The sequence below is a fragment of the Chiloscyllium plagiosum genome, chromosome 13 (genome assembly GCF_004010195.1).
Source record: "Chiloscyllium plagiosum isolate BGI_BamShark_2017 chromosome 13, ASM401019v2, whole genome shotgun sequence".
Taxonomy (NCBI): domain Eukaryota; kingdom Metazoa; phylum Chordata; class Chondrichthyes; order Orectolobiformes; family Hemiscylliidae; genus Chiloscyllium; species Chiloscyllium plagiosum.
In genome coordinates this window covers 61,269,939-61,294,212 of record NC_057722.1, presented here as the reverse complement: position 1 = coordinate 61,294,212, position 24,274 = coordinate 61,269,939, and the positions used below count along the sequence as shown (strand labels likewise).

The 24,274-nt window shown below is 43.5% G+C and overlaps 1 protein-coding gene across 3 annotated transcripts in view; it reads left to right on the top strand.

Annotated features, from left to right (window-relative positions):
- LOC122556122 (phospholipase D1-like) overlaps window positions 1-23,290 on the top strand; it is a 112,571-nt gene extending 89,281 nt beyond the window's left edge. For all 3 annotated transcript variants that reach the window (XM_043702594.1, XM_043702592.1, XM_043702593.1), the window contains 8 exons: window positions 5,070-5,180; window positions 6,842-6,930; window positions 12,244-12,357; window positions 13,581-13,630; window positions 14,769-14,903; window positions 17,101-17,254; window positions 18,283-18,400; window positions 21,846-23,290. In XM_043702594.1, the coding sequence (XP_043558529.1) occupies window positions 5,070-5,180; window positions 6,842-6,930; window positions 12,244-12,357; window positions 13,581-13,630; window positions 14,769-14,903; window positions 17,101-17,254; window positions 18,283-18,400; window positions 21,846-22,070 (996 nt within the window). In that variant the 3' untranslated portion in view covers window positions 22,071-23,290. The remainder of the gene's footprint in view (window positions 1-5,069; window positions 5,181-6,841; window positions 6,931-12,243; window positions 12,358-13,580; window positions 13,631-14,768; window positions 14,904-17,100; window positions 17,255-18,282; window positions 18,401-21,845) is intronic.
- The last annotated feature ends 984 nt before the right edge of the window (window positions 23,291-24,274 follow it).

Sequence of the window (24,274 nt, the reverse complement as noted above, 5' to 3'; positions counted from 1 at the left end):
GCAAGGTGGTTAGCATTGTTGCCTCACAGCACCAGAGACATGGGTCCAATTCCAGCTTTGTGCAGCTGCCTGTGTGGAGGTTACACGTTCTCACAGTGACTGTTCAGGTTTCAATCAGGTGCTCTGGTTTCCTGCCACAGTTTGGAGGTGTGCAGGTTTAATGGATTGACCATAGTGTTCAGGGATGTATAGGCTAGGTGGGTTAGCCATGGGAAATGTGGGGATAGGATAGAGTACTCTACTGAGCGTCGGTGCAGACTCATTGGGCTGAGTGGCCTCTTTCTGCTCTGGAGGGATTCTATGATTCCATTCTGTGCTTCAGATTATGCTCAAAGTAGACCTCAAACTATCCCATTTGGCTCAACACTTTTGTCGCACCTTATGATGTGCCACATTGCCAGAGAATATAAACATAACCGACCCTTTTGGTAAACTCACAGGACTGGGATGCATTGAAGCCAGGTTTCTCATTGTGCAAAGGTGCTTAAAATATGATGTCCCACTCCCATCACTCCACTGCCTTCAATCCGAAGTGCACACATTTTTGGAGGCAAATGTCACACAGTGCAATCCCACAAAAAGGCAGTCAGTGGAGTGTTGGATTACCTCATTGAAGGAAGAGATCACAAGATCTCTGCTAATTTTTCTTCCTCGAGTGCTAAGGGATGTTCTGAACATACAGGGATCCATGAACCAGGATGGTAACTCCTCTGGAAATGGATGCCTGGAATGTGGTTGATGTCACCCATCCTTTCCCTCTCCTCAGGTCTATATGAATAGGAGTGGATCCACCAACTGCAAGATATCAATCGAGCAATAGTAGTTTGTATTTATATAACAAAGACAAATATCTTTCAGTGCTCCACACTTGCAGTTATCAAACAAACTTTGACACTTAGAAGCTGTACGGACCAGGTATGAAACAGCCATGTCAAAGGTACAGGTATTAAGGAGCCTCTTAAATAAGGAGAGAGGGACAGAGGGATTGAAAGGGTTAAGGAGGGGATTCTAGAGCTTGGGGCCCAGTTGTGGAACATTGACAATTTGAAATGTGCTAGAGCAAGATTTGGAAGAGAGCAGAGGTCTCTGAAGGTTGGAGGAGTAGAGAGCTTTATGGGGTTAGGGAGGTTGGAGACCGGGCATTAGAGATGGTATATTTTTTTTCATTTTCTTTTTTTTTCTTTTTCTTTTCTTTATAGAATGTTTGACCCTCCTGTTTATTTTTTTTTACTCCTTTTTTTATTTACCCCCACACTACCGCCTAACTGCGGTAGTACTTATTTCTTTTCCCCAGCACCCATATTGTGTGTGTGCAGGTGTGGGACACAGTGAAAGACACAAGGTGCATGAATCTTTATTCAAATTTCCACCACCAGGAGGAAAGGAAACACCTGAGTGGCCAGTGACAAGCAGTGCCCTTCACATCAAAGGGCAGTGCTGCGTGATCGAACAGTGAAGGGGAGGGCAAGGACTAAATCAAGATAGAGTTGGAGGGGGAAATAATGCACTCCACTCCCTGCGGCACCCACCTCTCCCTGAACAACTCCAGGGTGTTGGTGGACACCGTGTGCTCCTTCTCCAGAGACACCCGGGCTCTAATGTAACCGCGGAAGAGGACAGGCAGTCGGCCCTAACGACATCCTCCACGGCCCGCTGCCTGGACCTGCTTATGGCTTGGACCTGCTTATGGCCTGCTTATGGCCAAGCCCAGGAGCAGACCCACGAGGAGGTCTTCAGACCTGCCATCCCTCCTCCATACCGGGTGCCAGCAGGTCAGAAGCGTGGGACTGAAGTGCAACCAAAAGCAGAGGAGAAGGTTTTTGAGAAAATCAAAAAGGGAGTGCAAACGCCCACACCCAATATACACATGGTCCACAGACTCTACAGCACCACAGAACAAGCAGTTGGACTGGGAGTCCATGAACCACCGCAATCTGAAGTTGCAGGGGACCGCTGCGTGCAGATCCCCGAGAGAAAGGGGAATCCCGCGTAGAGAGCCCTCCACTGGGGATCCCCACCGTCCAGTGGCAAATGGGCACGCCGAGGTGTGTCTGGGTGGTGGATGAGGGAGAAGAGGTGGATGGTGTGCAGCAGCAGTCGATACAGGGCCCGCCTTTTTACATCCTTAAAATACAAAACTAAAATTCAGGAGACAGCTCAGGTTGTGGGGCACAGGTTCCCAGGGGAAGTACGGGACCTTGGGGCCAATGTGAAATTCCATCTGGGCATAGAGATGGTATTAGCTGAGAGATTTTAATTAATGAGATGATTGTACTGCTGTCAAAGAGGGATTAAATTAATTAGTGACTGACAGATAAGTCGAGGCTGGTGATTGTCTACTAAATAGAATCAAAACAGTCTGACAGTCCATCAGAGCTGTCACATTTCACCCTTCAGACAGCAGTGAAACATTCAACTTTTTTGGCACAGCTCCCCCCCCCCCCCCCGCTACCCCCCACCGCCACCCCAAGGACTTTCACGCAAGCTGAAATACTTGTGCATGGTATATCTTGCGGGTATGTTTAACTGTGTTTCCATCTGTCCTTATCTCTGCCTCTCCATCCTAATTTGACTGTTTATCACCTGATCACTTAGTCCCTTTCTATATTCTGTCTGATTTTGTCTCTGCTTGAACAAACTCTGTTTCCTGTTATTTGCCGACATTGGTCATTCCCTACCTCACAGGATTGTTTGTCAACAGACAGGTCAACAGTAGAAGGAATCATGACTGACATTAATTATATCTCTCAAATACTCACAGTTGCTTTCTAGACTCCTTAGCCAGCACCTTCCAAACCATTTGTCTATCATCCAGAAGGACAAAGGTAACAGATATGTGGGCATACAACCATCTACACGTTCCCCTCCAAGGTACTCCCCATCCTGACTTGGAAATATATCACCGTTCCTTCAATTTGGCTGGATCAAAATGCTGGCATTCCCTCAGCAACAGCATTGTGGGTCTAACTACACTGTAATGACTCAAGAAGGCAGCTCACCATCATCCTTTCAAGGATAACTAGGGATCGACAATAAATGCCAGCTCAGCCAGTGATGCCCACATCCACTGAGTGAATTCTTCAAAGGTTACTCAATAACAGCTGTTAGTTGATATGCCCTTCCCCTTTTCTGCCCTAACCTCAAGATGCTCAGCTCAAAGCTATCACTTTCATCTGAGATAGCAAGACATGAGGACATGGGCAAGGAAATATGGCCTTGTGTATACGTTTCAGGGCTGTACTGGTATATTTATACGCTAACCCATTACCATCACTTTCCTTATGCTTTTAGTTGTTACTCAGTGAATGTTGCTCCTTTCCTCCACCACTGACACTCAGCAGCAACAGTGTGTACTAGCTACGAGATGCACTGCAGAAATTCACCAAAGATCTTCGGACAGCATCTTTCAACCCATGACCACTTCCCGATGCGGTCTCTACATTTGGGAGACTGGTCGCCTCCTAGCAGAGTGCTTTAGGGAACATCTCCAGGACACCCGCACCAATCAACCCCACCGCCCTGTGGCCCAATATTTCAGCTCCCCCCGCCACTCTGCCGAGGATATGCGGGTCCTGGGCCTCCTCCACCGCCGCTCCCTCACCACCTGAAGCCTGGAGGAAGAACGCCTCATCTTCTGCCTCAGAACACTTCAACCCCAGGGCATCAATATGGATTTTACCAGTTTCCTCATTTCCCCTCCCCCCACCTCACCTCAGTTCCAAACTTCCAGCTCAGCACCATCCCCATGACCTGTCCTACCTGCCTATCTTCCTTTCTCACTTATCTCTCCACTCTGCAGTCACCCTGCCTCTATTCCTGACGAAGGTCTTTTGCCCGAAACGTCGATTTTCCTGCTCCTTGGATGCTGCCTGAACTGCTGTGCTTTTCCAGCACCACTCTAATCTAGACTCTGGTTTCCAGCATCTGCAGTCCTTGTTTTTACTTAAGGGACACATGCCTTGTAGTTTACTATGTACACCATGTAGTTTATTGCATGAGGCAATCATGTACAAAATATCTTCATAATTTAAACACAGTCATGGAAATAGAGAATGCTGGAGAAACTCAGCAAGTCTAGCATGTGCAGTGAGAGAAATAGAGTTAACGTTTTGAGTCCAATATGACTCTTCTTCAGACACTTTTGATTCAAAGACAACTGATACTGGACTTGAAACAATAAATCAGATTCTATCGCTGCAGGAGCTGCCAGATCTGTTGAATGTTTCCAGCATTTCCTGTTTTATTTCAGATTTTCAGCACCCAGAGTGTTTTGCTTTTATTTGATTATTACACATTCTATTGGGGGACTTGGGCATACAGGTCTTTACCTGACAAGATTCTGTGATATTTTGACTTTCCTCCTCCAAGTCTTTATAACTTCATCAGGTTGGGTGCAACTTAATGGAGTCTTTCAGAACCATTACCTGATGCACCATAGACGTGGCAGGTTTAAGATTCATGTTCCACTGTAGCAATGTGAGCCTAAATCTGTATCGTTGATGGTCCTGTGCAACACTGGGAAAATACTGTACCATTAGAGCTGGTGCCCTTTATTTGAGAAGTTAAGCTGAGGACCTGTCTGTCCTTTCGGGTGCATATAAAAGGTCCCACTGCCACAGTGTTGAAGGAAGGCAGAGGAGGTCTTGCCAGTCTCCATGGGCCTCCATTCACCCCTCACTCATACCCACTAATTATAGATAAACTCTTTATAATCATTTTGCTGTTTGAGGGAGTCCACAAATTGGCTGCTACACTACGACAGTAGTATACTTCAGAGTTTTTCTTTAGATGTCCTACGGATGTGATCAGTGCAGTATGTTCCTTGCTACGTAACTGGATCTATGGTTAACAGCTTGGATCCATAGTGAGTCTTAACCATAGAGGTGTAGAGATCTACAGCACCGAAAAAAAGCCTTTTGGCCCATTGAGTCTGCTTCAGTCAAAAACAACCACCTATTTATTTTTATCCCATTTTCAGGCAGCACAAGTGTACATCTAGATAGTTCCGAAATATATACTAACACTTTATATTGATCACAAAGCTTTTTAAAATCTTCCTGGTTTTCTAGGTGCTGCGATCAGCTGCTGACTGGTCATGTGGGATCAAGTATCATGAAGAATCAATTCACAACGCATACATACATGTTATTGAAAACAGTAAACACTACATCTACATTGAGGTGAGTCATCACTGAGAGTGCAGTTACCTCAATACTGTATAGATTTGCTTCTGCCTAGGTCAGTCATCCACATGTAACTCTGGAAAGCTTTGCAATGTTCATGCAATGTTCTGGAGTGTGGCCATCCACACACAACACATATTGTGTGTTGCATATGCCCCATGCACTACGTTTTACAGTATACAGTGCATCCACTTGGGGAGGAAAAACAGTAAAAAGGGATATTACTTGAATGGTAAAAAAAATTGTAGCATGCTGCTGTGCAGAGGGACCTGGGTGTTCTTGTGCTTGAATAACAGAAGGTTGGTCTGCAGGTACGAAAGGTAATTAAGAGGGCAAATTGGAATTTTATCCTTCATTGTTAAAAGGATTCAGTTTAAAAGTAGGGAGGTTATGTTGCAGCTGTACAGGGTGCTGGTGAGGCCACACCTGGAGTGCTGTGTGCAGTTTTGGTCTCCTTACTTGAGAAAGGATGTACTGGGCTGAAAATGTGTTGCTGGAAAAGCGCAGCAGGTCAGGCAGCATCCAAGGAGCTGGAGAATCGTCGTTTTGGGCATGAGCCCTTCTTCATGAATGAGGAAAGTGCGCCAAGCAGGCTAAGATAAAAGGTAGGGAGGAGCTTCAGGAATGAGGAAACTGGCAAAGGATGTACTGGCACTGGAGGGGGTGCAGAGGAGGTTCACTAGGTTGATTCCAGAGTTGAGGGGGTTGGCTTATGAGGAGAGACTGAATAGACTGGGATTATATTCATTGGAATTCAGAAGAATGGGGGGTAGAGGGAGTCTTATAGAAACACATAAAGTTATGAAGGGAATAGATACTAAAGAAGTAGACAGGATGTTTCCAATGGTGGGTGAAACTAGGACAAGGGGGCACAGCCTCAAAATTAGGGGGACCAAATTTAGGACTGAATTGAGAAGGAACTTCTTCGCCCAGAAGGTTGTGAATCAATGGAATCCCTTGCCCAGTGAAGTTGTTGAAGCTTCCTCAGTGAATGTTTTTAAAGCTAAGATAGACAATTCTCTGAACAGTAAAGGAATTAAGGGTTATGGTGAGCTGGTGGGTAAGTGGAGCTGAGTCGACAAAAAGATCAGCCGCGATCTTATTGAATGGTGGAGCAGGCTCGACAGGCCAGATGGCCTACTCCTGCTCCTAGTTCTTGTGTTGTTATAATGTGCTATATATGTAATGTTGGGGCTATGGAAGGAGAGGAATCACAAGAAGCCCAATGGCAAGCATTCGGAGGGTTCCAGGGCTGGGGAAATTACATTGTCAGGAGGGTGAAACCATGAAAGGATTTGAAAATAAAAATCTGAGTTTTTTAAAGTTGAGTTGCTGCTGGAAAGAAAACTAATGTGGGTCAATAAACACCCCATGGTAATGGACAAATGGGACTTGGAGGCAGGAAGCAATGTTTTGGACAGACTGCAATTTATTCAAGGGAATGAGAGGCTGGCCAGGAATGACTTAAATAGTCAACTCTGAGTGAGTTGACGGTCTCCAAAGCAGGTGTGAACTTTACAAAGGAAAATAAAAGCAGGAGATCTCATACCTAGAAGCTGTAAAATGAGTTGAAGATAGAAACCATCTGACTGACTAAAAGATAATCATACATTAAACATCCTGCTCATCATGTCTCCTCTTTCTCTGTGTTTGATCAGAACCAGTTCTTCATCAGTTGTGCTGACAACAAGTACATCTTCAATAAAATTGGTGATGCCATTGTACAGCGAATCCTGAGGGCTTACAGGTAATACAATATGATCATTCAGAACTGAGGCAGATACAGTGCAGAGACAGATGTCTCCATCAGAACTACCATTCAGCTGAACTGCTTCTGCAAGAAACCCTTATAGTGCCTTTCTCCCTGTTTAAAACTAGAACTTTGGAACAGAATGAGGCCATTTAGCTCTCTGAGAGGTGCTAGTCCCTTGGTATTATTGCTGGACTGTTAATCCAGAGATCTGGGGATGTGGGTTCAAATACTGCCATGGCAGATGGTGGAATTTGTATTCAATAACAATGAATAAAATTTGGAATTAGGAGTCGCATGATGACTATTAATCCAATATCAGGAAAACCCATTTTGCTCATTAATGTTCTTTAGGGAACGAAATTGCCATCCATACCAAGTCTGGCCTACATGTGACTCCAGACCCAGAGCAATGTGATTAACTCTTCACTGCTCTCTGGGCAATGATATTCACTGTCTTTAATGTTGTGCTTACTAAACAATAGCCCAATCTATCCTTTCTTGGTCTGAAATGGATAATCTCAGATTTGCTTTTATCAAACTCCATTTGCCAAAGCCTATTCATCTAATCTATCCATATCCTGTTGTAATGTTAAGCTTTCTTCATTGCTGTATACAATACTGCCCAATCCTATGTCAACAGCAAATTTGGACATTTGACTTTTTATGCCACTATCCAGTCATTCATGAATATTGTGAATAATTTAGGTTCCAACACTGATCCCTGCAAAACACCATGAATCACACCCTGCCAATTTGAGTACATAATTCCAACTCACTGGTTCCTGCCAGTCTACCGATTTCCTATCCATATCAATAATTTACCATCAATTCTATGGACTTTCACCTTAGCCAACAGTTTCTAGGGACTTTATTATATGCCTACTAGAAATCAATGTAAACAACATTCATTGACTTACCTCTGTCTACCACTTTTGTCACTGCTTCAAAAAGCTCTTTGTTCGGCATGACCTTCTCTTCATGAATTCATGCTAGCTCTCTCTGATTTACTGAGATGTTTAATAATCAACCACTGTCGATCATTGTAAAATCAAATCTGGTTCACAAGTATCCTTCAGGGAAGGAAATCTGCCATCCTTACTTGGTCTGGCCTACATATGACTCCAGACCCGCAATATTGAGTTTGACTCTTACCTGTCCTCTGAAATGGCCCAGCAAAATACACAATTCAAAAGCAATTAAGGGTGGGCAATAAATACTGGCCAGCATTGCCCACCTCCGATGTAAGAATATTGTAATACTTGAGGCACTGTTGGTCAGTGATCACTGGGATGATAGGTGAATGGGACTTGGCATAGCACCTGGGAAGCACAGTTTGGGATTTTCAGGAATTTGGCCTGGAGGGGCTTGGATTGAGCACAGTGTAACAAAGGCATGGATGAGCTAGAGTTTTACTCAGAGCCAGGGTATATGTCAGGGCTCAATAACCGGGACCAAAGGCACTCGGGGGCCCAACTGGGCTCGCTAATGGGTCAGTGGGCCATTGTGCTCTGGTCAGAGGCAGGACCAGGAGCCAGGAGCAGCACCTAGGCCTGTGGGTTCTAGCCATTGCCATTGTTCCCTTAATGGAGGAGCTGAGGCCAGCGATGTTGCAAAGGTGAAAGGTGGGAGGTCAGTTGGCTTTGTTCACTTCCTCATTACCCTGCTCTGTCTCACTCTCTCCAGCCTGAAGTTTTGGAAATGATGCTATTTTACTACTGTTACATAAACCCCTGCATCAGAAGCTCATGTTGTCAATGTAGTGTTAGGTGAAAGGGTAATGTAATGGTGACAATACTACTTAGGGCGGCATGTTGGCTCAGTGGTTAGCACTGTTGCCTTACAGCATTAGAGCCCCAGGTTCAATTCCTGCCTCAGGCGACTGTCTGTGTGGAGTGTGCACATTCGCCCCATGTCTTTTGTGGATTTCCTCCCGGTCCAAAGACGTGCAGGTCAGGTGAATTGGCCATGATAAATTGCCCACAGTGTTAAGTACATTAGTCAGAGGGAATTGGGTCTGGGTGAGTTACTCTTCAGAGGGTTGAAGGGCCTGTTTCCACACTGCAGGGAATCGAATCTACTCTTCCCATAACAATCCAACTGATTCACTCATGTCCTTTCAGAAAAGGAATTTGCCCTCCTTGTCTGATTGCAGATCCACAGCAATGTGGTTGGCTCTGAAATGGCTGAGTAAACCAGTCACTTTTTCAGGATTAGTGGTGCTGGAAGAGCACAGCAATTCAGGCAGCATCCGAGGACAGGCAAAATCGACGTTTCGGGCAAAAGCCCTTCATCAGGAATAAAGGCAGAGAGCCTGAAGCGTGGAGAGATAAGCTAGAGGAGGGTGGGGGTGGGGAGAGAGTAGCATAGAGTCACTTTTTTAAACTGCTGTAAAGCCTTAACAAAGAAATAAAACTGGATAAACCATCCACATCCATCTAGACACCAGAAATGCCAATGGCAAACACTGAAACAAATTTTCTAGACGTTAATCACAATGTTGTTTGTTGGAGCTTGCTGTGTCAAAATCAGCTGCCATAATGACCTCCATTATAACAGCGACTACACTTTAAAAAAATAAGTTGTTGGTTGCTTAGTTCTTTGAGCCATTGTGAGGTGGTGAAAGACAGTATAAAAGTGCAAGGTCTTCATTTTATTGTTTCATGTGGTGAAGCTAGGTAGTGAAGCTCTAGACATTTTAACCAAGATCATGTGACCAAATGTCTGGCTTGAGATTTGAAGCCCCCAGACTTCCACAGTGTCATTACTGACTGAGTTCAAGCAAGCACCACTAAATCATGTTAGCTGCTACTTTATTCCATTCCTCTTAGTTGGATATCGCTGTGCACTGTTTGCTTGCTGTGGATGCCACATTAATGCAGTCACCAAGCTGTGGAGAAAGTGTTTCATTGGTTGAGAAGTGATTTGAGCCAGAGATTCTGCCAGACAAAACAGGTAACAGCAGCCTGGTGGTGCTGTCACCTAACTGGTTATCCCATGAGGCAGACTAATGATTCTTCAATGTAAGCTTTCATCCAATGTGTCACATCAAGGCTATCTATCCTGACTACTCCCTATGAGAGTGAGTTACCTCTCTGGATACATCTCCTGAATTCCTGATTGGATTGATTAATCACTATCTTAGATTGATGATTCCCAGTCCTGGCTTACAAATAGTGATAAATCTTCTCTGCGTATACCCTATCAAGCACTTCCTTAATTTTAAAGACCTTGATCAGTCACTCACTCAGCCGAGACTGGCTTCATCATGTCGAGGAGATGGCAGCATCAAATATTTTTATTTGCAAACTTGTGGTTTTTCTGTAACAAGGGAATTAGTTTCAAATCATTGTGATTCAGCACAGACGAGGCAATCCTGCCCTGTGAAAGAGTTATGCAATTAGACAAGAATAAAAGAAAAAAATTATCTGAGGGCAACATTCCAGCTTCTCCAATCTCTCTACATTTTCTAAACAGAAGAGCTCTGGCCTGTTCAATGTTTCCTGATAGATATAAGCTCCCAGTTCTGGTAACATTCAAATTGTTTGCTGTAGAGTGCCTCTAAATCCTTGTTTGTATTCACCCTCAACTAGTTCATAAATCGAGAATAAAAAGCTAAATTTACTAATGATCCACCAGATTGTTGGAAAGGAAATTTGCTATCTTTACTATGTCTGGCCTACATGTGATTCCAGAGACACAGTTAATGTGGTTGACTCTTAATGCGCTCTGAAATGGCTGAAGTAGCCAACTCAAATGTAGTACTTTACCACAACCTATTCAAGGGTATTCAGGGTTGGATAATTTTTAAAAAATTTTGAGAAGTGCCATTTCCAGTTGTTTACAGCTCAAAAATGAAGAATTTAAAAGGTGTGCCTAATTAAGCTGATTAAATTTTTTGAATCCAAAACAGAGGGTTGATGATGGTAGTGCAATATATGTTAGCAAGATTTGTAGATCAGGTTGAGGTTCTGGATGTAGGATAGCTTGCTGAGCTGTAAGGTTCGTCTTTTCCAACGTTTCAATAAAAACGAACCAGTGAGCAAACCTACATCCGCAATATATGTTATTTATATGTTCAATGTTTCCTGATAGATACACAAGACGTGTAATAAAGACTGACTTAACACAGTTGGAAAATAGCACATGGTGTTATCAAAATAATATTAAAGAATTGGCTAAGGGACAGATGTTAAGAGAATAGGTGAATGACCATTTGGCTAATGGAAAGAAGATGTATGCAAAAGGATCATCAGCATCTAACCTGAACCCTATCACAGTATCATTGCTTCCCTTCAAGTTCAGTGTCTGGTTTGAGACAAGCTGATTCCATACAACTTACCAATCCTGAGTCGGTATGCACTTGGACCCAGGAGGTGTCACTGCTTTCTCCTGAAAGGCTCAGTGTTGACATCTGCTGGTGGTTGGAGAGCAGAGTAACTTTGAATTGGGCATAGGAGAGAGGTTAAAGATGAAATGCTGGTCTAAATATTGGCTGCATTGTAGTCAACTGTGGTATTGCTTCACCATGGGGAGGTGATGCTACAGCATCAAATAATTTGATGAGGAAAGGTGTTGAAAAACTTGGAATGAGTCAACGCATGTAGAGTCCATTCAGCCCATCATATTATCTGCTGACCCTTTGAAAAAGCTATTAATCCACCAAGCCTGCAATTGCCCTAATCCTGAAAATTCTCCTTTTGCAATATTTATTCACTTCCTTTTGAAAGTGACGATTTGATCTGGTTCCTCCACCCTGTTAGGTGAAGCATTCCAGATCAGACTCATGACATGAAAAAAAAATCCTATCATCCTCATGAAATGTTTCAGGAATTAACCTAAATCTGCATCCCTGCATTTCCTATTCCTCCTGCCATTGGAAATGATCTATTGCATCAAAACCTTGCATTGTTTGGAGCATCAAGTTAAAATTCCTGACAACTTCTTCTCAGTTCTCAGGAGATTGATCCAGGTCTCTGTACACGTAACCAAACTCATTGTCTCTGGAGTCATCTTGTAAATTGTCTCTTGCCCCCTTACCCCCTCAAGATCTTGTCACTCTTCCTGAATTTGGTTCCAAGACTTGGACACAGTCCTCCAGTTGGGGGCTATCCAATGATTTGTGAATTTTGACCAATTTAGTCAATGTAGGCCTCCACATATTGATCCAGGTATGACCCGGACTCCAACCATCTCAACTCGTTGTGCCATCTACAACTATTTATGGACATACAGACTCCAATCTTTCTGCTTGACCCACTTGGTAGTGTGGTCAGCTTGGTTTCACTGTGATTTTGTTTATTTGTGCAGGGCGAAGCAGAGGTTTCGTGTCTATGTAGTGACGCCCCTGATGCCAGGTTTCGAAGGAGACATCTCGACAGGGGGAGGGACTGCAATCCAGGCTGTCATGCACTTCAACTACAGGTAGACCCTCAATCCAGAGACATTACCTTCTTTAACACTCTGGGATTAAACACGTGTCATGGCCACCCAAATTATCCCTGAAATCTCCTCCAGCCGACCCAGATCCCCGAGTTCTTCCAATCTGGATTTTATGCTCATTTCTGATTTTAATCATTTTCCATTGGCTACATCCATCTCCATTCTAAACGCCTCAGGTGATAATCGAGGCTGACACTCATGAGCTAGTACTGAGGGAACACCGCACTGTCAGAGGTTCAATACTGTCAGAGGGTTAGTACTGAGGGAGTGCCGCACTGTCAGAGGATCAGTACTGAGGGAACACTGCACTGTCAGAGGGGGTCAGTACTGAGGGAGTGATGCACTGTCAGAGGTTCAATACTGAAGGGGTACTGCACTATCAGAGGGTTAGTACTGAGGGAGTGCTGCACTGACAGAGGGTCAGAACTGAGGGAGCGCTGCACTGTCAGAGTGTCAGTACTCAGGAAATACTGCACCAAGTGGCGGGCTGCCTACCTTTTACCTTTCTTTCTGTCTCTGTGGGTCTCTGAGGGTGATGGATGAGGTGGATCAGTGTGCCCTGCCAGTGTCCATGAATCTTAGAGTGGCTGTGCACACTCACGGCCACCCAGCTTAGAGGAATATTGACCTGGGAGGTTGTACTGATGGAGTTCCTCATTGTTTATGTCTTCATCATTCAGATTAGATTTCTTTGAAGCAGATGTAAAGGATCCCAATTTTGATGATGAGCAGAGGAGCTGTCTTCTGCTTTCTGAACAACATTAATATCTAACGTATCACTAAACCAGACGATCCCATAATGATCATATTGCTGCTTGTGGGAACTTGCTGTATGCTGATTTCATGCTGCATTTTCCATAAAGGAATGGTGACTATGGTTTAAATAATATTTATTTGGCTGTAAACACCTTGGAAAATGCCAAAATGACAAAACAAGTTATTTAAATATAATCCTCTCACTCACCCCTGCCCCAGTCATCCACTCTCCATTTCCCCAGGTACTAAATTTCATCTCCTCTTCCCTTTTCCAGGTTGGAGATTGGACTGTAATATTGAACTCAGTCTTCTCTCCAACCAGTCCCACATATATTGAGGCTCAAAGACCTTATATTTCCACTGATCCTGTGTCTGGCTGAGCCTGGGACTGCGTCAATCTGTGTGGTGTGTATGGTTCAGAAATCTAATTTCATCTTCCTCCATTACAGGACCATCAGCAGAGGAGAAAACTCAATTATTGAACAACTGAAGAAAGAAAGTAAGGCTGCACTACAGTAGACAATTGATCTGAGTCAGGGTTAGCATCAGGCCGAGATCTCCACCTTGATCATATGACTGAAGAGGAGATGGAGGGAGGGATTGCTATTTCCTGGGGATTATCTATTTGCTACTACACGTTGGCTTGACTTGCCCCTCCCTCACTCTCCATTTTCTTACCTTATCTCCTGGCAACAGTTCATAGAATCCCAACAGTGTGGGAAGCAGGCCATTCAGCCCATTGAGTCACATTGACACTCACACCCCACCCAACCCTGCCCTATAACTCTGAATTTTCCATGGCTAATCCACCAAGACACTATGGAAAATACAGCACAACCAATCCATCTAACCTGTATATCTTTGCTGTGTGGGAGGAAACCAAAGCTCCTGGAGGAAACCCATGCAGACAGAGTTTGAATCAAGCCTGGGTCCCTGGTGTTGTGAGGCTCCCGTGTCAATCACTGAGCCACCATGCCATCCAGCTGTTTAACATTTCATTGATAGTATTCCTCTGAGTTCCCACTATTAATTGATCCTCACAGTACCACACATCCCAGTAGACCAATTGCAAAATGTATCAAAAGTTTCATAAATTAATTGGATTCATTTTGATTTCAGTCAAACAATAATCATCAGAGTATTTTTTATTCATTGGGATGTGAGCATCACTGGCTAAGCCAGAATTTATTGCCCATCCCTAGTTACTCTTGAGAAGGTGTTGGTAAACTACCTCCTTGAACCACTGCAGACCATGTGCTATAGGTAGACTCACAGTGCCGTCAAGGAGGGCTTTCCAGGATTTTGACCCAGTGGCACAGTGGAACAGTGATATATTTCCAAGTCCGGATAGTGAGTGGCTTGAGGGGAATCTACAAGTGATAGTGTTCCCATGTATCTGTTGCCCTTGTCCTTTTAGATGGTAGTGTTTACGGGTTTGAAAGGTACATTTCTCAGGAGCCTTGGTGAGTTGCTGCAGGATATCTTGTGGATAGTACACACTGCTGTCATTGATCAAGGGAGTGAGAATTTTCTTGCTTTTCTGCATGGGGTTTGTTTTCAATAATGTGCTAATGTCTTCCTGCAGATTAGCAGTTCATTAACTCACCCTCCACTCCCTCCTCTCTCTGTCCTCCCAGTGGATGATCTGTGGATCAATTATTTCTCCGTATGTGGTCTCCGGACCCACGTGGAATTGAACGGACGGTTGGTCACTGAACTCATCTATGTCCATAGCAAAATGCTGATTGCAGATGACAACACAGTCATTATCGGTGAGTGATCTTCAAGGATGAGATGAAGGAATGGTGGGATGGCATCCGACAGAGCTGAGGCTTACAGGACCAATGGAGACCACTCAGCCAGTTGTGTGTGTGTGAGCCAACTGAATGAGTTATCCAATCCAACTCTTCTTTGTTGACATACTTCACTTTTGCAATCTCAACACCTCAACCAGTTATTCAATTTCCTTCTAAAGTTTCCAATTAAATCTACTTCCATTGCCCTTTCAGGCATTGTGTTACACATTGCAACAACCTGCCATTCCAAAGCTTTTCCTACTTTTATTTCCAACTGATAGAATTTTAAACCTGGATCCTAAACATGGGCAGTTTTGAGATTCGAGCTCCTGTTCTCAGTGTGACGAGTTCAATCGTGTAAACACATTGTTAGGTATTTGAACCCAAAGAGGACAATAATTAGGGGGCTTTACACTATAGCTAATCACTGTCTCTGGGTGTTGGCGAGTACATTGTGTAGAGTGCTTTATTCCGTATCTAGCCCCATGCTGTCTCTCTCCAGGGAGTGTTTTATGGGGACAGTGTAGAGGGAGCTTCATTTATGGTTTAAAAAAGTAGAGGAAACTTTGCCTTCAGTTCAAAAAAAGAGAGACATTTACTTTCAATTCACTTTATGTTTAAAAGAGGAAAAGGAACTTTCCTCTGTATGTAACTTTGGGCTATATTTACCCAGATAGCGTTTGATTTGTTCAGCAGAGAAGGCTTTACCCTGTGTCTAACTCCATGCTGTCCCTGTCTTGGGAGTGTTTAATGGCGACGGTATCAAAGGAAGTTTATTTTCAAAGAGTAGAGGGAGCTTTACTTTGTGTCTAATCACATGGTACATTTGTCCTGGGAGTGTTTAATGGGTGCTATGTCGAGGGAGCTTTACCTTAAGTCTACTTTCAGTTTAAAACAGTAGAGAGACCTTTACTCTGTGTCTAACCATGTGCTGTCGCTGACCTGGGAGTGTTTTGTTGGAGACAGTGTTGAGGAAACTTTACCTTCAGTTTAAAAGTGTCAGAAAGCGTAACATTCAATTTAAAGAGTAGAAGGAGTGGTACAGAGGGAACTTTACTTTATATCTAAGCCTGGACTGCTAGACTGTACCTGTCCTGGAACTGCTTAATGGAGACAGGGTAAATGGAGCTTTACTTTCAGTTTAAAATAGTAGAGAGAGCTTTACTCTATATCTAACCCCATGCATATACCTGCTTTGGCAGTGATTGATAGGACAACCATTCCTAACTGACATGGAAATGATTGAATGTCTTGGGCCATATCAGAAAGCAGTTAAGAATCAACCACATTGCCATCAGTCTGGAGTCACATTAGACTGGATAAAAACAACAGATTTCCTTCTCTAAAATATTTTAGCAAACCAAATTGACGTTTGTAATAATTAACAGTAATTTCAAATAGTCCAGTTTTTATTGAGTTGAAAGTCATGGTGGGATTTGAACCCATGTTCCCACAGCATTAATTTGGGTCTCTGGATTACTAACCCAGTGACATTACCACAATATGTCTTGTCACTCATATGACCATAAATACTCATAGTTTCAAAGAGGAATAGGGGAATTATTTCCAGTGTCTTGGCAAAAGGTTATCCCTCCACCAACATCAAAGAGATTATTAATTGATTATTAATAGAACGGTGTCTATAGGAGCTTGCTATGTCCAGGGAGAAAGTGAGGTCTGCAGATGCTGGAGATCAGAGCTGAAAATGTGTTGCTGGAAAAGCGCAGCAGGTCAGGCAGCATCCAGGGAACAGGAGAATCAACGTTTCGGGCATAAGCCCTTCTTCAGGAATTCCTGAAGAAGGGCTTATGCCCGAAACGTCGATTCTCCTGTTCCCTGGATGCTGCCTGACCTGCTGCGCTTTTCCAGCAACACATTTTCAGCTTGCTATGTCCAGTCTGACATCACGACAGTAACTACGCATAAAAATAAATGACGTTTTTTGGATACCCTGAGATCGTGAAGGGTGCGATCAAAATGTAAGTCCTTCTCTGTGTGCGTGGGGACTTGTTGGGGAACCATTTCAGCTTCGATTGCAGTACAGACCATCCGCACTTTGAGGAGATGGGCTGACAGGGTCAATCCATTTATGGCGGGTGGCTTGGAGGGGGTCATATTTGAACACAGGTGAGGTTGTAATGACTTTTGTGTTTGTGTTTTCCTGTGAACTCAGGTTCAGCAAACATCAATGATCGAAGTATGCTGGGAAAGAGAGACAGTGAGGTCGCGGTGATTGTGGAGGATACAGAGTTTGTGCCGTCGGTGATGGATGGGGCAGAGTACCAGGCTGGGAAATATGCTCTGCACCTCCGACTACACTGCTTCAAGTGAGTCCCCACGTAGATCCAGAGACAGATACAGAAAGAGATCTTGGGGTTTGCACACTTTTAGTGACCACTTCACCATAACGATCACATTCCATAGCCTCCAGGTTACTGGTCCAGTTAAGTAACTTTTTTTGTTAGAGATGTACAGCATGGAAACAGACCCTTCGGTCCAACCCGTCCATGCGACCAGATATCCCAACCCAATTTAGTCCCACCTGCCAGCACCTGGCCCACATCCCTCCAAACCCTTCCTATTCATATACCCATCCAAATGCCTCTTAAATGTTGCAATTGTACCAGCATCCACCACATCCTCTGGCAGCTCATTCCATACACGTACCATCCTCTGCGTGAAAACTCTTCTGGTTTATGACTTTACTGTGAGGATTGAGGGACTGAGATAATTAAAGCAGCTCCTGGTAGGAAATGATGAAGGTCCCAAAATTGTGGATTGGTGCCACTCCCAGCCAAACACGACAACAACAGAAAAGGGAGCTACGATGCTGGATCAGTGGGAGCAGCATGTGATAGTGGCTGCAGCGTGTACCATCTGCAAGATGCGCTGCAGTAACTCACCAAGGCTCCCTTGACTGCACCTATCAAACCTGTGACCTCTAAAGGATGAGGGCAGCAGTTACATTGGAACACCAGGTTCCCCTCCAAGCCACTTATCATTCTGACTTGGAAATATATTGCTGTTCCTTCACTGTCACAGGGTTGAAATTGCAGGAGCTCTCTCCTCAACAGCACTGTGGGTGCCCCTGCACCACGTGGATTGCAGTGGTTCAAGAAAGCAGCTCACCAAAACCTGCTCAAGAACAGCTAGGCATGGAGAGCAAATCCTGATCCAGCAATCAACGCAAACATGTCGAAATAATTTTTACAAAGAGGGCTCTGTTCTCTGAAAACCAAGCAAAGATTTTCCCAGTAATCGGGACAATCCTGTGGAGTGTCTGAAGTGTACCATGTTCCCCTGTGCTGTGGGAGGCCATTTCCAGGCTGTGATTTTTGCATATTGATTCCCACAGGCTTATTCTGGGGGCTCTAAATGATCCAACCATCGATGTGCAAGACCCCATCAGTGAGAAGTTCTTCAAAGAAGTCTGGATTCCAACCAGTGCACGGAATGCTACAATATATGAAAAGGTACAATCATTTCCTTCACCCTCCTTATGCTAAGCCGACTGTATGTCAGGCACAGCAACTTCATGGAATCATTCAATACGTAACAAGGCAATTCAGCCCACTATGCCTGTCCTGTTTACAAGAACAATTTTTCCCACTTCTGCTCTTTCCCATTGCCCTGCAAATCTTCCCTTTCTAAGTATTGACCCAACTCCCTTATCATTGAATCTGCTCCAACCAACATTCCATGCAGCATGTCACAGGTCACAACAACACAAAGGATCATGGGACTGTTCAAAAGAAAGGTAGGCTATTTGGTGTTAATCTCTATGCTCTGCTTATTGACCCTCAAGCCAATGCAAACTCTTTCTCCCATAATTTACTCTGAAAAATTGTGAACAGTTTCATGAAATCTCCCCCCAACCTTCTCTGCTCTCTGGAGAACAGTTTCAGCATCTCCAGTCTCCACATCACTGAAGTCCCTCATCCCTGAAAAGATTTCAGTCACTCTCCCTCTGCACCCTCTGCAAGGCCCATGGAGTCATATTGTAATTGTAGTGGAGAAGCAGAGTATGTGAATCAGTAGCAGGAGTAGGCCGGTAAGAGTAATCCTTCTGTTCTTGTCTCTGTCATGTGTCTATCCAACTTCCCCCTAAATGAAACAATCATATTCACCTCAAACACCCTCTGTGACAGAAAGTTCTACTGAATTCTCCCCATGGGCTGGGTTTTAAAAAAAGTGTTTCCTCAATTCTCTGTTCCAGATATGAGTGGCTAACCTAAGGTGGAATTTCCATTTGGGCCTAACAGCAGTTTATTGTATATTGCAACCAGAATCAGTCTGTTTCGAATTATCAAAATGTAAAATCTGCCATGAACCCCTCAGTATGTTAAGGAAACTTTTCAGAGTGTAAAATTTGACATAGATATATTTTACTTTATAAAATATTGATATTGTCACAGAATGTACGTGGTTACCGTGAGTATTGTATGGAAAGAGGTGTGTCTTTTTTACATTTGGAGCATGTACTCCAATTAAGTAATTCAATAGAAGGTTCTATGAGTTTTAAATAAAGATTATTTATTTTCACAAATATATCCTGAAGGATTGCATGGCCACACCTTTCATGCACAAACATACACACACAGAAATTAGATATAAAGATGGTTCACTTTTATAATTTGTAGTTAATTCATTCTCTGATTTATAATCTCCAGTCTCCCATGTGGCAGGTCTACAGTCCCTTAAGGGGATCTGGTGATTTAAAATCAGGAGTCAGGATCTTTCTGAAGCAAATGATTCAGATTGTGAGGTTTTGTCTAGTCAAATGTCTAGGAGATTGGCTATCAGATGATCATTGGAACTGGAGCATCTTAAATACTTTGGCTGCTTAATATTCGCCCCTGATGCCAGAGTCAGATTGATGGATTCTAATAGATCTACTGGATCTTAGGGTGATAAAGTTGCAATTCCTGAAACTGGTTTCAATCAGATGTGTGCTGGATTCACACAATCTAGTCTGGATAAGGGAAGTTTACAAGATATAATGGGAAGTTGAAAATTGCTGTTGAGTTTTGATCTTTCCTTTAGACCGGGCAGTCTGAAAACTTGGTAGTCTTGAGATGCTGGCGCATGTTTAAACAATCAATGTAGGAATTCCACAGAGGACTGTGAGATACCAAGCTTTTAGCGATGTAAGTTCACAATATAACATTCCTGAACTGGGTGGGACAACATGTTTGAGAGTGGTAACTTGGGTGGAGTTTAATGAAAGCATCTGACAATGGGTTTACTATGATATATAATGTCAACTTATGTCCTCAAATTAAACATTACATAATAATATTAAATAATGGAAAATAATCTTGCACCATTTTTTGTCTTAAATTGGGATTCAGTATTTGGTTATTTAAAATCTAACTATTATGGAGCTCTTGCTCCAAAGGATTCCAGTTTAATATTTTGAACCTTGCTTTAGTGATTAATCCACGCTGGGAAGCATACCCGGTTTTCAGGTTAGGCTTGCTTCTGCAAAAGATCCCAGATGCTCAAATTTCTCTAAACACTATTTGCACTTACAATGTTTTGGTGTTACTTGGACTTGTAGCAGCATATTTATACAGACCATATTAGTCTGCTTCTCAAGTGAAAATATTTTCCTGATACTTATCCTCATATTTTTTAAAGACCTCCACTCTTCAGATTTCTCTGTTCCTTAGAAAGAAATCCCAATCTGTTTGACATTTCCTGACCTGATGAATAAGTGTCCACGTTTAATAAAACTTTTGATTTGCCTCGAGTCAGCCTTTGTCATTTCCAGACTTAACGATTCCAAGGTCTCCCCCTAGACCTCAATCTTCCATCATCTGCACCCTTCAGCTCAGCTACAACTCTGCTCACTGGTGGTGGCATAATGATAACACCACTGGGTTAGTAATCCAAAAGGCCAGGCTGGTGGAATTTATATTCTATTAATCAGATCTGTATGCTCAAGGTAGGCCCAGTACTCCTGACTATGAATCACATCAAATGATGTCAACCTGATTCACTGATGTCCTTCAGGAAATGAAATCTGCCAGCCTTACCCAGTCTGGCTTACATATGACTGCAGACCCACAGCAATGTGGATGATTCTTAATGCACTCTGAAATGGCTGAGAAGCCTGCTCAAGTACTACTAAGGGTGAGCAATAAGCGATGACCTTGTCAGTGACACCCACCTCCCATGATAGAAAAGGCAAAAGGAAACTTTCATCAGGACCCAACCTTGAGCTCCCCAACTCAAAATTGGATCACAGTCCAGCAACATCTCTACTATCATTGTTTTCAAAACCCTATGTAACATCATTGCTCCCTATTTCTATAAATTCCTCTTCTGGAATCCCAGAACTCCTCCAATACCAGTCTCTTGACTGTCCTTGATAATAGAGCTGAAAAATGTGTTGCTGGAAAAGCGCAGCGGATCAGGCGGCATCCAAGGAGCAGGAGAATCGACATTTCGGGCGCAAGCGCTTCTTCCTGAAGAAGGGCTTATGCCCAAAATGTCGATTCTCCTGCTCCTTGGATGCTGCCTGACCTGCTGCGCTTTTCCAGCAACACATTTTTCAGCTCTGATCTCCACCATCTGCAGTCCTCACTTTCTCCTGTCCTTGATATTAATTCCACTATCATTGGCAGCTACGCCTTTGGCTTCCTCAACCCATGGGCTCCCTCCATAAATCACTCTGGCTCTTTCAAACCCCTTGAAGCTGCTCTACAAAATCTTAGTCACTTGCTCCAACACCTTGTTATGTGACCTGATATAAATCTTTGACCGATTGGTGACTTCAAACATGCTTGCTGGTTGAAAGCTGCTCTGCACATTCAGGTGGTTGGTGTGTGGGGGAGCAGAGAAAGCTAGAGGTGAATGGAGAAATCTTTTGGATTGTTTAATGAACCTAAAGAACACTTTCTTCTCCCGATTCAGGTCTTCCGGTGTCTCCCATCAGATCTCGTGAGGAACAACATTGAGCTGGCAGAGTTCAGTACCAAAGCGGGCCTGCACGAAGAAGATCCAGAAAGAACGGTGGAAGAACTGAAGAAGATCCGGGGATTCTTGGTGCAATTCCCATTCTGCTTCTTGTCTGAGGAGAACCTCCTTCCAGCATTGAGTACGAAAGAGCGGATGGTCCCAATGGAGGTGTGGACATGAGGGAACAAGGGAGAATGACAGAGAGAGAGCAGGAGGTTCCTTGTCCACAAAGAGCAGGGACACAGCAACCTGGTTGTCTTCCTATTATGTCCAATAGTGGTGAAGGTATCTATTGGAGACCAATATTATGGTGAAGAGTTGAGGAGTTAGATCAATGATTTCATAACTCAGGATAATTTAACCTTGGCAGTGGTGCTAAAAGACAAATAGGATCCATCCACTCAAAGTTCAACCCAGGGACAATGAAGTGGAACTTATGAATTTTTAAAATCCTTGTTATCACACAAAGCAGACACTAAACATGGAGGAATTCAAACTTTTAAACATCTGTCTCTATCGGACTTGATTGAAGATTTTTTTAACCTTTCTCTTGGTGTGAATTGTGATTTCCTCATGGCGCACATGTGGGTCAATGCTGGGGAGTGGAACTTAACGTTGTCTCCAACACTCTCTGACACTTGCCTACTTCAACTGAAGAATGGTCAGTCTTAGCTTAGAGCTCCAGTAACTCTGCCTCAGAATTGTTCCACAGTCTGGACCTCCCTGCCAGGTCTCCATTTTCCCAACTGATCCCACCTACGGCCTGTTTCTTTTTTGTCACCTTGGGGCCTTGGGAATGTCTCCAGCGGGTCAGTGTAAGGTCAGAAACCCTTCCTATCAGGGGAAATAGTTCACTTTCTCCCTTCCGCATCATTCGAGCCTCGACCTACTGAACTCTACACAGTCAGGTCCGAGTTAGGGCAGTTTTGTCACACAGTATTTACACACAAGATTCAGCAGTTTCTGCTCCCTGCTGGAGCACCACACACGCCTGCTCTCACATTTCTTCACCATATCCCTCTATTCCTTTCTCCCTCAATTGTTTATCCTGTTTCCCCTTAAATCGATTTGTACTCTTCACCTCCCTCTGGTAATGAACTCTACATTCTCAGCTGTTTCCAAAACAAAATTGCCACCTCTCTCACCAGGGAGAGAGATATCGTACTGTTTTCTGTTATTGTCATTTTTGACCAACAGAGAAATAATTTCCAGTTCCAAAGAGACCTATTTGAGTTCCAATCCTCCCTCCACAGAGGCTGAGTTTCTCCAGGACTTAATGTTTTAATTTCAAATCTCCAGCATCCACTATGTGTAGATCTTATTTTATTAATATATAATATAATAGACAATGTTTTGTTTTAATTGATAGTTAACTGTTGGTCATCATGCAACTATGAATTCTCCATGCCAGCGCCTCTACCAACCAGAGTCCATTTGCCAACTATGTTGTCTCATACAGTAGGAATGTATTCTTCCCATTTTCTTTAATATTTCTTATGAATTGCCTTGTTGAGTGCAAGACAAAACCTTCAACAAAATTTGTCTTTTATCAGTAATATTTTAATTTGGGGGAAATAATTAATTTGGTCAAAAAAGGATTCATCACTGGGTTGCAGTGTCTGCTCTTACCCAGCAGGTGACAATACAGCCCTCTCTGGTTTTTCTTTCTCTTATTATTCTTAAAATGCTGCCTGTCACAAGGTGATGTTTCTCAGTCTAGTGGCTTGCAGTGGAAATAAATGCCAATGTAAAAATGTTCCTAGCTACATGTTCAAAGCAGAGTAAAGCACCCGTCTTTACCCACCTCAGCAGACCCTAGTCAGGTACAGCATGGGTTAGCCACAGAGTGAATGGTACAATCCAGGTTGGCCATTACTGAGGGAGTGCTGCATGGTCAGCGGTGCTGGCTGTCAGATGAGACATTAAAGTCAAGGCCTATCAGAGGAGCCTTTAGAGGTTCCATGGCAATAAATGGAAGAGTCATTGAAAATGCGAGAGTGTGCTGTTTAGCTCACTACTGTTGGCAGTGCCTTATTGTTCCTGGGTCAAGTATAGAGTAGGATGCAGAGTAAATCGCACAACATTCCAAAGCATTTTTCACCCTTCAGTTCCTTCATAGAATCCCTACAAGGCAGAATTAGGCCATTTAGCCCATCAAATCAGCCTTGAAACTTAAAGAGCATCCCACCCAATTCCTGTATTTGTCATGACTAATCCATCTAATGTGCACATCCCTGTGCACTACAGGATAATTTAGCATGGTAAATCCACCGAACCAGCACAGCATTAGACTGTGGGAGGAAACCAGAGCACCTGGGGGAAACCCACACAGACAAATGCGGGGAACGTGCAAACTCCACCCAAACAGTCTCCCAAGGGTGGAA